General features: G+C 32.9%; 1 protein-coding gene across 1 annotated transcript; it reads right to left on the bottom strand.

Annotated features, from left to right (window-relative positions):
• Nucleotides 1-12706: 12706 nt before the first annotated feature.
• On the bottom strand, nt 12707-13945 carry LOC142324297 (uncharacterized). The gene has a single exon (XM_075365225.1). The coding sequence runs from the start codon at nt 13943-13945 to the stop codon at nt 12707-12709; it is 1239 nt and encodes a 412-aa protein (XP_075221340.1).
• Nucleotides 13946-14489: the final 544 nt, after the last annotated feature.

Raw genomic sequence — 14489 nt, 5'->3', positions numbered from 1 at the left:
ATTATCCTTGTACTTTAAGTTGGTGCACAAATCAGTTGACTAAGGAATAACTTGTTATTAGTATTTAATATACTTATTAAATACATATCAAAAATATGAAAATTGATATCAATTTTATGATAGCCCATAAGTTATGTGTACTAGTTAGGATTTTGATAACCATGATGTATCAAATTACAAAATACTGAAAAATTGTTAATTAGTAAACTTAATTTTAATGTGAAAGTTATAAAATATTTATCTGACTTTGAGCTGTCTTTAACTCTAAATCAAGCTTCTTCAAACTACTGCTGGGAGTGGTGTGTTATTCGAGTTGGATGTAGCACTGATGTTTGAATTAGATTTTGAAGGAGCTTTATTGTTTATAATATATTCAAAGAGTATTTGTGATTTAAACTGTTTGTTCATTTTTATTTGACTGTATATTTAATATTTCTAAAGTGTGTCTAGTAATTTTTTTAAATCAAAAGCATATAAACTTTTTTGACCTTGCATTTGCTAAAAAGGAATGCAGCCACACATTGAACATCTTCAGAAAACCTATTACAGCTGATAAACAAACACATTCCTCCCATACAACATATAACTTTCACTGTTTAGAACCATGCTACAAAGGCTACATATTCCATTTTTATAAAATGCTACCAAAATGACCTCAACATACAATAAAATACTCAACATGAACCCAACGGATACCTGAAATTTCAGAGCAAAGTACAGAATAAGACAAACAAACATTAATGAAAAATTCACTCACTCACTTGCTTGGTTAATAATCGTACTGAAAAAATGACCTATGAATTCAAAAATCCATACCACAAAATCATATACAAAATCATTGATAAATTAAAATAACATTGTCCGACAAAGATTCACATTAGCCAAATTATTTTATTCACCTGTAGCCTACAAACTTGAGCACTCAAAGCATATAAAGTTAAGCTAAGGACAAACAGAGTGAAACTTTTCAGTGACATAAAGTAAACATAAATTCACAAATAGCAGTATGAAGCATAAAGAATTCTATGGCTAAAGTCACATTCACAAGCCACTACATTATAACAAGCCTCACAAATTCACAAACAACAATATGAAAATCTTTCATGTAAGATTAAAGAATAAAACTAGAAACTTGAGCAACTCAAGATACATAAAACACAAACATAGCATTCTAAGTGAACAAATAATTGAAATTATACTCACATACACATGTGCACACACACATATGCAAAACTTAATTCAAATACCAGGACACATCTAATAGCATGATAACGCTCAGTGTTCCCAGTGACAGTATTTGAAGAAGTAATCATTAAAGTTTAATTTATTTTAATTATATTAAGTATGGATATATAATTAATTTATTTAATCATATTCTACTTTTGTCTATCACTTGATAACAATGTTTACTTAAATCTTCATGTTATATTTGCAGTTACATTAATGTTATCTTTTGAACTACGAACAACAAAACTTATCCTTACTCATTTCCCTGATCTTATTCATTAATTTTTATTTCTTAACAAAAACTTTGTGCTGCATTAGTATTTTTATGAGAGTAAGTATAATAATTTTTGTAACATTATGAACATCAACTATTACTATTACCAAGTAATATAATAACCCTATCATCTAATAAGATGTTACAGTATTTCATCTAGTTTTTCAGAGGAGAAGAATTCATCAAACAAATTGAATAGAATGCATTGACAATTAAGAATGTCAAATAACCTTTGAATGATTTTTCATCTCTACAGTTTTTTCTATGGAAATTTTTGCATTAATTTAACCTCCATGAGATTTATAAGGTTTTTGATATAACTTTAAATTGTGTTATTTTTCTGTGAAAATCTCCCTTATATTTTATGTTATGATCATGGGTATCTTAATACTTTTTTTAGGATGAAAATTTTGAATATACAGTAGATTCACATATGAGTAAACTTTGAATTATCAGAAAATGTAATAATGGTATTAAAGCTTGCTTACATAATTATCTTTTTTTTACCTTAACAGAGATCTATTGACACTTTTCTAAATTTTTCTTTCTAAATTAAAATCGATGAGGCACCCAACAAAACAGGTGTCATCTAATATAAGACATATGAGACCATGATAAATTGTCATTTAATAATTTTTATTTTTTAAACTAGTAGTTTTTTAAAGTATATAAATCGGATACTAATTTCAACTCACAATATATTATCCCTTGTAAGATATTTGTTGATGGTAACTCAAAAAAATTACAGCTAACATGTTTTATTTAGTGTGTTGTTATCAATTTGAGTTCTTGTTTATTTCATATATTCTAAGATTCAGTGTTAACCTATCTAGCAATTTGTGCTATGCAAGTGAAAGTTTTACTGGAACAGATCATCTACATACATGACAGCACTATCTGGTATTGAACTACTTCCCAGTTCCTTTATGTAAATAAAAAATAAAATGGGATCTAAGATTGACTCCGGGATGCCTAGTTCCACTATAACAAACACTGAAATTACATTCTAATTCCACACATTGTTTTCTATTACTCAAGTAAGACTGAAACCAATTAAATGTAGTTTCTATAACTCTAACAGCCCTCAGTTCTTCTCAATGATATCAAAACTTACACAAATATTTTAGTAAAATCCAAAAATATTGAAACTATCTTTCTCCATTGCTTAACTATCTTTTTTTACAGAAGAGGCTGATTATGTTGTAGTAGATTTTCTATTTCTAAAACCATGCTGCTCAGTATCTAGGATACTGCACGCTTATTTAAATGTTATAACAATCTGTCAAGCATAATTTTTTTAAACACTAGAAAACGATGACAGAATACTGACTGTTCTGTGGTTACTGACTTTTAACTTTTTACCCTTCTCATGGACTGGTTTAGTGTTTTATAATTTTAGTTATTAGAAAACTTATCCTCATCCAAAGTAACATTTATGGAATGGGAGAGAGAGATAGAGAGAAAGAGAAAGTGAGAGAGGCTCCACTAAGAAGATTTTACAACTTTCTAAAGCTACAAATTTATTTTTCTGTAGGGACTGTATTACCAGTTCTGCTTTATCTTTAGTAATAAATGATCCAGTTTCATTTTTTCACCAGAAACAGCTTGAACTTGAACTATAAAATTGTTATTGTTATATTTTCTGTCATAGGATGGTTTCTTTAAAGTGTTTGTATAAATTCTATGCTTTATATAATCTTTTAATTTCTAGCAAGCTCCTAAACTTTTACTTCGCTTTCAACTTTTATATTTATATCTTAATTTCTTGAATTTAAATTTTTTTCCATTTTCAACATTTTTATAATAAATTATTAGATTCAGATTGTGGAACAAACAACTAAATTGTATAGTTTAGTTAGATAACAGTAACTTTTTTGTTTTTTCACTATAGACATTTAAATCAAAGTGACTTAATATTTATCTATTATTTGGGATTACTCTTTTGTGTATCATTTTAAAATCTCCTGTATTCACTTTTTATTAATGAGAAACTATTGATTGTTGGTACTATATCATTTTGATTAACATCAAAATAACCGTGGTGGACCAGTGAAACTGTCACTATTTTTGTAGAATGTTTTAATCATAATCTATCTCTTCATTTTTTTGTACTTCTATACACCTTCATTTTACTCAAGGCTTTTATAATATAACAGACTTCTGTCTTTAGCTAATAATTCTCTGGTAATCCATTTACACCTATTTTGTCCTGAATTTTAAAATTTTGATTTTCTCAGGACGTGTGACATGATATTTGATTATGTTTAAAATGTTTTCATACTAAAGTCTATCTTAACAAATTGTATACTAAAAACCAAATCTCTCACTAAATAGCTAATTAAAATAATCTATATTCTCCTTAAATTCCTTTGGTTTGGACCAGTTAGGTCACTCAAAGGAAAGCTAATTACTTGATATGTATCATCTAATAATTCAGAATCAGCAATTGAAATTTCAGTTTCAGGTATATTAGTTATAATATTATCAACTGTTGTTCTGTAGTTGGGAACATTTTGACGATTTATTTACCTTAAATTTTATGTTAAAGATTTTTATCAAATCTTTAAAAGGTAAGGTATGCTTAGATTTAGTAAGATTTTTCTTGTCAGATTGTAACTGTAATTCAGTATTTCCCTAAAAATGGAAATTCAAATTTTCTTGACTTTAACTGAAAAGAATGTAACTAGAATTAAGGAGGAGGGAGTTGAGTCATTAATCCTAAGAAGATGAATACCACCGACTCAGGAAGCTATCCACTTTTAATCTTGAACATTTCCAGTAGGTAGAAGATGTTGCACAAAAATATACAATGTACTTTCTTCAGGAATAGGAACACCAGAGAATGTCTCATTATGTAGCATTGATTTTAACTACTAGAAAGATTTTTCTGCAAAATAGCTTTCTTGAACGTAACCTATCCCATAATGTTATGTGAAAATCAAAGAAAACTGAATAAGATTTCTGACTGACATCTGTAGCTGTTGCTAGGCAACAATTAGTATTATTGTTACGAAATGATTACAATCATACATACATGTGACAACCAACAATACTCAGCAGTTTTCTTTTGTTTTAGAGAGAACAAGTAATTAAAAGACTATATAGCTTTCGGACTATCCAGTTACTTTGTATGTAGATGATGATGTAAGAAATATTTTCTCTTTTCTCACTTGTATTTAGTGTAATATTTTGGGGTTATATGTAAGGGATAAATCTTTGAAAAGTAATTTCTTATTTTTTATTTATCTATATTAGTAGATACATCTGCAGAAACCTTTTAGATAATTAATAATTGAGTTATTTCCATATCTTTACACATTACAAACACTGAAAATTATAGATATAAGATGAGAAGGTTAATTTATTCTTTGATGACTTTAGCAGTTTCTCTTTTTTATTTCTTAGAATTATAACATAGTTCATTGATGATATCAGAGTTATGAAGAAAAGTTTCTAGATTTCTTGGTTATATATTTAATTTAATATTTTACACTGTTAAAGTCTGGTTTGTTGGGAATAACATTGAAATTTATTTATGCATATGCATCAATAAAATTAAGTATTACTTAAGTAGATTACATTGTTTAGAAATCAGATATTAGTGCAATAAAACAATAACTGGTTGTTCTGCATATATGTGTAACATTAGGTCATTCATAAAATTAATTTTGAAATAATAAATTATTCATATAATGTTATCCAAATGTTGTGTAGACAATAAACATGTAAATAATAAAAATATATGTTACTGTGTTATTTAAATATTTGAATGTATCACTATATAACTTAACCAGAAAGAATTAGTATTGTATGTTTTATGTAATAAATTTAATCTATATGTTGTTGCAATTTAATATCTGTGATCATTCATTTTGTAATTTCCGTTACTGTCCTATGTTTACATAACAAAATATTAAATTTATGTTAATAAAGTGAAAACAAATAAAATTCCCTTGTTTATTTGGTAATGCTATCATACTGGATGGTCGAATAAACTGTAAAACAATTTAATTACTATTAAGATATACCAGTATTTAATTCTAATCCACAAATCTTACTATAAAACTTTACTCTAACTAGTATGCCTGAGAATTTAGAGGAGTTCCTCCAGGTAGGATGAAAGAAAAAGTAGAAAGTTTTCCAATATAATACTGTTGCTGACAATCAGTTTTTTAAACTTATGTCCTCTCCAAACATCCAGTCAAACACTGATTTTTCTCATCCATTTATAATGTTAATTGTATATATGATAATGGATGGATTAGGACATTTTTTACTACAAAAAAGATTTTTATTTTTAATAAAATGATTTATTATTATTATCTAGTATATTTTTACATGAAAGTATATTTATCTTAACTCATACTCTAATCACTATCCAAGAGATTTGAAAAACAGTTGCTTTAGGAATCATTTATGATCTACCTCTTGGGCTTACTGAGTAACAAGCAGGTGGTATTTGTATTTGAAGTTGAAGAGCAATATGAAATTAAAATATTATTAACTTAAATATTTTTAAAAAGAAAAAAATTGCAAGTAAATCTACAAACAACTTTCAATTAATCTTCCTGCAACTATGTAATAAAATCTGTCTTTTAGATAAAATTGATTTCCACACCAAGATGTTATAATTTATTCCTTTTCTTCTAATATGTGTAGAAGTGATAAAATGGGTAAAATTAATACGTATTTTACCAATGTTATCACTATTACGTATGTGACATAAGAATCAAGCTTTTTATTTTTCAAACTTGGTACCTATATGTCTTTCCGATTATTGTTCTCATTGCATCAACAAGGGGAATTGCTGGATTACTTTTTTGTTGTATTATTTTAATCAAAATTTTTAACTATATTTGCAATTTTTTTAAAATTATAATATACCTTTCTTAATAACCAACTGCAAAAAATTAAAATTATTTGAAAAGGATATGAGGAGATTACTGCCCAGCAATAGTCCCCCTTGTTTTTTTCTTTAGTTACTTGACTGGTTTCATAGAGCTCTCCAAGATTACCTATCTAGTGCCTGTTGTTTAATTTCATTACACCCCCTACATCCTACATCCCTAATAATTTGTTTTGCATATTCAAAACATTGCCTACCTTCACAATTTTAAATTCAGTATTAAAGCGACTATTCCAGAATGCCTTAATATGTGGGCTATAAGTCTGTCTCTTCTTTTAACTATATTTTTCCAAATGCTTCTCTCTTCATCAATTTACTGCAACACATCTTCATTTGTCACTTTATCCACCCATCAGATTTTTAACATTCTCCTATAGCACCACATTTCAAAAGCTTCTAATCCTTTCTTCACAGGTACTCCGATCGTCCAAGTTTTACTTCCATATAAAGCTACACTCCAAACATATACTTTCAAAAATGTTTTCCTGACGTTTATTAAATTAATTTTTGATGTAAACGAATTATATTTTTGACCGAAAGCTCATTTTGCCTGTGCTATGCAGCATTTTACATCGCCCCTGCTTCGTCCATCTTTAGTAATTCTATTTCCTAAATAACAATTCATCTACTTCTGTAATCTTTACTCTTCCTATTTTTATATTCACTATTCCATCTTTATTATTTCTACTACAATTCACTACTTTTGTTTTGTCTTGTTTATTTTCATGTAGTTCTTGCATAGGACTTCATCCATGCCATTCACTGTTTCTTCTAAATCTTTTTTAATCTTGGCAAGAATTACTATATCAGCAAATCATAACATCTTTATCTTTTCACTTTGCACTGTTACTCCAGATCTAAATTATTCTTAAACATCATTAACTGCTAGTTCTATCTAAAAATTAAAAAGTAACGGGGATAGGAAACATCCTTGTCAGATTCCCTTTCTTATTACGGCTTCTTTCTTATGTTCTTCAATTATTACTGTTGCTGTTTGGTTCCTGTAAATGTTAGCAATCGTTCTTCTATCTCTGTATTTGAACCCTAATTTTTGTTTAAATGTTGAACATTTTATTCCAGACTGTGTTATCAAATGCCTTTACTAAGTCTATAAATGCCAAGTATGTTGGTTTGTTTTTCTTTAATCTTCCTTCTACTATTAATCTGAGTGCTAAATTTGCTTCACTTGTCCCTATACTTTTCCTGAAACTAACTTGGTCTTCTCCTAACACTTCTTCCATTTTCCTCTCAATTCTTCTGTACAGAACACTAGTTAAGATTTTTGATGCAAGCTGATTGTTCTACATTCTTCACATTTTTCTGCTCCTGCTTTCTTGATTATCATGACAATAATACTCTTTTTGAAGTCTGATGAAACTTCCACTTTTTCTTAAATATTTGATATCAGTTTGTATAATCTATCTATCGCTTTCTCACCTGCACTGCACAGTAACTCTGCAGGTATCCTGTCTATCCCAGGAGCCTTTCTGCAATTCAAATCATTTAATGCTCTCTTAAATTCAGATTTCGTTATTGTATCTTCTTTTCATTCTCTTCGACTTCCTCTTCTTCCTCTATAACACCAGTTTCTAATTCATTTTCTCCGTATAACTTTTTGATATATTTTACTCACCTATCGACCTTTTCTTTTGTATTATAAGTAAGTGTACCATCTGTGATGATATCTTGACACCTCCACCAAATTATGTGACGAAGTCTCCAAACTATGTGACGGTGTCTGAAATTAAATGCAGAAAAATACTGGACTAGATCCCCAAAATACCTAATGTAAGTGAAGACCAGCATCTGACACCAAATTATGTAATGCCTCCATCAAATTATGTGTAAACAACTTTTGGCATCTCTACCAAATTATGTCATTAAATCGCCTCCACCAAATTCTATTACGAAGTACCCGTCGGGTTTTTTCTGTGGAACTGGAAAATAAATTTTGCTCCTGGAGCAACATATAAAAATTCGACTTCTTTCTCTGGTAATGCCTGGGAGTGGCGTAAATGTTCGCTTCTTCTTAGTAGAGGTTTGTGCACAGACTGTGCATTCTCCTGTGATCGGGTGGTTTCCTCCTATTACTGCTTCCTAATACTTGGGGTTTCTGAAAATGGGAATGTAAAAGTTTTGGAGGTAAATTTTAAGGGGTTTATAACCCATACTCAAATCGGGCCGTGTTAAACTTACGGTAGTGTTAAATGATTTTCTAAAGTAAACCAAATCGAATATATTTTTATTTTCCGGAGATAGGAAATAAATTAATTATTAAATACAGAGTATGAATTATATAGAAAAACGGTAGGTGTGTTGTAGTCGATTCGAGGACATAACGTAATGCGAGATCATATACTTTCTATAACAAAGAAATAGTAACAAGACCGGACGTTTCGTATTCATATGAGGATAACTTTACGAAGTGTGATAAACCTGTCTATAACTACGCAACACAATGAAATATGCAATACAGAAAAAACTTTTCTCTTAGTCTGAGATCTATCCTCGGGTATAACTGAGATGTTATTTAAAATACTATCGTAACAAATAACTTTAAACAAAGATTAATGCGAAATAATTCAGTTGCGAAATAATGAAATGGTTCGAACTTCTCTATACATTCAGGTTACTGGAATTGGCCTAACTGAATGTTCGATTAACTTTCTGGAAATATTATTGAAGTGCCGTAAATGTGAAAATTAAAAGAAACGCAATTATTTATATGAAATTAAGAAAAACTCCCTATTCTCCTGTGCAGTGAAATTTGCATACCTATCTTAAATAACTATAACATCGCTAATTGGTCCTTATGGAGTCAGTACCTGTAAGTGAATAAAATACAACTCATTCCTAGAATATTAAATAATCATTCAGTAAACTCAAAAAAAAAAAACGTAAAAGGGATGATTTAAATGAAAACAACTCTGATGGTGATGATTATAATAGTAATGAGTAATAATAATAATAACATCAATTCCCATTTATTGACAAACTTACACTCTAAAATAACAATTAATAATAAAAATTCCAAGACAAGGTAGATAATAAATAAAATTTACTTAACCATGTTGAAACATTTTCCTAAAAATTAAAACATGATTATAGCATCGTAAATTTGTTGTTTGTTTTTTTGTTTTGTAATTTCATTAGTCTCAAACTTCAACTATTTCTTATGGCTAATAACGAATTACACTTGACTAAAACTCTCGTATGACATTGAAGAAAAACATAAAATAGAATCTAACTCTTTCTTTAGAATTTATTATTCCAAACTCAAATTGCACAAAAGGGAAAAAAATAGTAATTTAAAAAATAAACCTTTAGCTATGCAGTGAATAATTTCATTTTCCTTAAACTTGGTCAAAATTCAGTTACATTTCAATTGATCTGAATCAAATTATTAAATAGTTAAAATAAATTATTAAATTATAAATGAAACATTTTTACGAGAGTATGCTACAAAAATGTTAAATAAAAAAAAGAAATGTTAAAACACAACATTCGGATTGCATTGCGAAAATAACCTTAGCTCTAAACTTACTTTCATTATGTACAAAGATAAAAATTTATAATAACTTAGATTTTTATTCAGTAACCAAGGATACTCCGATCCGTCTGTCGACCACCCTCGTCAGAAGTTCGAAACAAAAGGCATTACCAAAGAGACCACGAGTTCGTACAACTACTCCAAACGAAAGCAAGCTTTCACAAAAATGGTGCCACCTACCCGGTGAATAGTGGTAACCCATTCTTACTTCTAACTGGTCGAACCGGTCGACGTCAGATCGGGTGATCTGGTCGGTTCAAACTGGCTAGGAAAAATTAGCTGAAGAGGCAAGTCATTTCAGTTATTTTTACTTCTCACGTGAAACATAATATTAGTTGAAAGGCTGTTGAAAAATTAACGGGTTAAAATTTAAGGGGATACTTTCTCAGCCAGAGAAGGATGAAAACTACGAAAAAGTAAGCAGAAATGACAAATAAAATAATGATTATTAATAATTGAAGATTATTAATGAAATGAATTTAAAAAATTAAATAAATGAGAAAAAACTCCGTCTTATGAACATTGTTTATGGCTTTAATAAAATAATAAAACAAGAATTTTTCTATTAACATTTTTATTAAGAAAATAAGGTTTATCCAATTATTATTCCAAAATATAACCCGAAATATTAAGATTGTGGCGGACCTTGTCACGCTACACCACCCGGCTGGGGTTATGTGACGTCATTATTACGTATAGCTTTTACAAACTCACGTTCTCATGCTATTACATTCATGTTTTCCTTATTTATTATAGCTTATAATTTTTTTTTTCTCTACTCCCCTGGGCCGGACCGACTTGATGGTATTACGCCACCCAGGGGAGTGTCCGATACTCTAATAGGCCCTCCCCGCCTACCGGCTATATACCGGCATGGCAGGTCAGGCCTACCGGTGGCTCTTTTGAGATTTTTTATTCTCTATTATGTCCTCTATGGAACCACATCATACCTACAAGTCGTGATGTGATCCCCGGAACTTTCATAATACTCTCTTGTCCCTACAGCACACCCCAAGGAGTCCTCAGCGGATCATTGAAACCAGCACACCTAAGCATGCTGGCTCTCACCGCTGAGGCTGTCCACCCGACCTAACATACTAGAAACCCATACTTCTTTCATCTTCATTCTTCTGTTTTAGTACTGTCTTTATATAATCAGCGACCTTCCTCCAGTTCTCCTTACTGCTGAGCATGAAATCCACGGTTTCCTTCGGCGTTTTTCCATGAATACCCGCGTCGTGTCTTAGTCTTATCCATTTATTACATACTAAAAACGTATGCTCAGAATCATCGTCCTGTTCGCAGTACATGCACGTGGGTTCATTCCTTCTTCCCACCTTACGGAGATAACCATTGAAATACCCATGTCCCGTCAGGAACTGGGTGATCCAATAGTCAGTTTCTCCATGCCGCCTGTTTATCCATCCTGTTAATTCTGGAATTAAGGTTCTTGTCCATCCAGCCACTCCAGCCTCCGCCCATCTCTCCTGCCAGATTCTAGGTATGTTTTCCCTGACTTCATTTTCTTCTCTCCCTAAAAACCTGTCGGTTCTATATTTGGCGATAAGGTCAATCGGTAACATTCCCGAGAGCACACAGAGGGCCTCGTAAGAAACAGTTCTATAGGCAGATACTACTCCCAGTAGTATCCCCCTGTGTGCTCTCTTCAACCTGTCTCTATTTCTGCTAATAGTGAGAGCACAACTCCATGCCGGCACGGCATACATCATTGTTGACACTACGGTTGTCGCTAAAACTCTTCTTTTTGATGCCCGAGGAGCGCTCTGCTTTGACAAAATTATATTTAGGCATTTAGTCAGTTTCTCCGCACTCTGACAGACACTTAGTACCTGCTCAGTCAATCTGCAGTTTTTCTGTAAGATGACTCCAAGATATTTTAATATTGTTACTTCCTCAATATTATAGTCACCAATTCATATATCTACAGGCTGCAATACACGTTTTCCAGTGAATTTAATGCATTTACATTTTTCAATCGAAAGCTGCAATCCTCTATCAATGAGCCATCTACCGACTGTCTCTAATGCAGCATTTGCCTTGTTTTTAACTTCATCGATCGTTCTGGCCTGCACAAGGATTGCCAGATCATCTGCGTATGCTATAATTTGTACACCCTCAGCAAATGTTAGCCGAAGCACACCATCAAAGGCAATGACCCATAAAAGTGGTCCAAGGACTGAGCCCTGCGGTACTCCGGCGCTCATACTAAAGGATATCTCTTGCTCTTGCGCCTTGACTTTACAGCTGCGACTTTTGAGGTATTCCTCTACTTGCCTTCTCAAGTACGGGCTAATTCCCTTTTCAATCATGGCCTCATTAATATGTTTCCATGGAATCGACCCGAAAGCATTCTTCACGTCTAAAGAGACAAGCAAAGGAATGTTTCTTGTCCGCCAAGTACCTCTTCTAGTTTCGTTAGCCCAACTAATCACCTTACTAATTGCCTGAACTGTTGACCTACCTTTCCAAAAACCAAACTGATTAGCACTTATTTTCGCACCATCTTCTACCTCCTGCACTATGCGGCCAGCCAACATTTTTTCAACCACTTTTCCCATCGTGTTGAGGAGGCTCAACGGTCTATATGTCAATTGTCCTGTATCATTTGTGCCTTTAGGCAAAAACACAACTTTTGCCTCCTTCCAACACTCCGGGAAAGTCTTGTGAATCAGGCCGTAGCTGGCCACCTCGAGTATCTCCCAAGGTGCTTTCTTGATGAGATTCTTAATTAATGCAGCTGGTATTTGGTCCGGTCCGGGCTATTCTTAGTCGCAAGCATGCTGCCAGCACATTGCAACTCGCATAAGGCAAATCTTCTGCTATCGCATTCAGTGGGGTTGCGCTCCTCAACAGTTATATGCGGGAAAAGACTAGATACTTGAGTTTCAGCCCAATCCTTGGAGAGTATCGGAAGCCTTCTGCCAAACCTCTTTGTAACAATTTTAAAAGCCATGCCCCATGGGTCACTGTCTAGTTCAGCACACAACCTCGACCAGTGTATTCTCTTCTCTTTCTTTATAGCTTTATTGAGAGCTCTTCTAGCCTCTTTATAGTTGCTAACTGCCTCTTGATATCTCAAGTCACCCGCGGGTCTGAGCCTTTGCATTACACGTCTCCTGGTTTGTAGCGTCTGTCTAAGGAGCGCTATTCCACCTGTCCAACAATAGACCGTGTGTTTCCTGAGGCTATTGCGCGATTCTCTATCCATCTCTTGCATAACAATATTGGTCAAAGTATCTGGCGTAAGATGTTCAGCCGCCTCTAGTCTTGTAGCCACTCTATTGGTAATTACTTCTATTTGGTACGCCGAAAATCTAATCAACGAGGGTTGTTCATTCGTCTTAAAACTGACATCGTTCACTGATATCATCGTGGCATAATGGTCGCTAGCTATATCATGCAGTATCACCTCCCAATACCACTGCTGACTCCTCCATCTATTGTCAAGTATGGTGAGGTCCAGGATAGAGGTATGTCCCCTGGCCTCGAATGTAGGCGTCTCATCATTAACGCAATGGCAGCCAACGGTCTCCATCAAGTCTGTTAATAATTTACCTCTCTTATTCGTACATCGACCGCCAGCCGCCACCAGCCTACTGTTGAAATCTCCTACCATGATGATCTTCTTATCCGTGTTACTAATTAGCTCTTGTATCGTATCAAGGGTGCTAGTGAATTCACTAAGTGCCACATCGGGAGATATATATACGCCAATTATCAATGTTTTTGACGTTTCTAGCGCCACTGTGCCTTTGCTTCTAAAATTTAATCTACTTGCCACTCTATTACTGACATCTTTAATCACTACGTCACCCTCAGTGTCTGCATACCAACCAGACCTAGCTGCCTCATAAATATTTGGCTCGGTAATAACCAATATGTCAACTTTCTTCTGTACAACCAATCTAGATACCATGCTGTGTGATAGCGTACTCCTGTTTACATTTGCTTGTAATACTCTAATCATTTTTATTAATATCGCATTGCCATGCACCAGTCCTATGCTCATGGCTGTTACACGTCAGACATTTCTTGGGCTCCTGACAATTCGCAATAACGTGGCCTCTGCCCACGCAATTAAAACACAATTCAGATCTGTCAGGACAATCCTGAGGACTGTGACCCGTACCCCAGCATCTGTAACATTTTTCACTATCTTCTCGTATGAATGCTCGGCAGTTCACCCAGCCGATACGTAAACGCTGCTCCACCATCCTACAGGCTGCCCTATAGGATGTGATCACTGTAACGTTCCTGGTCTCCGCGAATCCGAGTCTTATTGAAGAGATCCTGACATCTTCCATATCACCAACTCTTGCCGTTATAGCCGCTAAGATTTCTTCTTCAGTGGTGTCTCCTTCGACGTCTCTAATATGTACAATAGTGCGACGCCCGGCTCTTGTTTTAAGATCCACTTTTAGGTCAGCAACTTTATTTTTTAGAATACTCGTAAATTCTTCAGCACTTTTGGAACCCTATATTCTTACCAGTACCTCCTCATTTCTTCTTTT

This window comes from Lycorma delicatula, chromosome 4 (genome assembly GCF_047948215.1).
Source record: "Lycorma delicatula isolate Av1 chromosome 4, ASM4794821v1, whole genome shotgun sequence".
NCBI classification, from domain to species: domain Eukaryota; kingdom Metazoa; phylum Arthropoda; class Insecta; order Hemiptera; family Fulgoridae; genus Lycorma; species Lycorma delicatula.
Note: the sequence above shows the minus strand (reverse complement) of the source record. Positions and strands in the feature narration are given on the sequence as shown.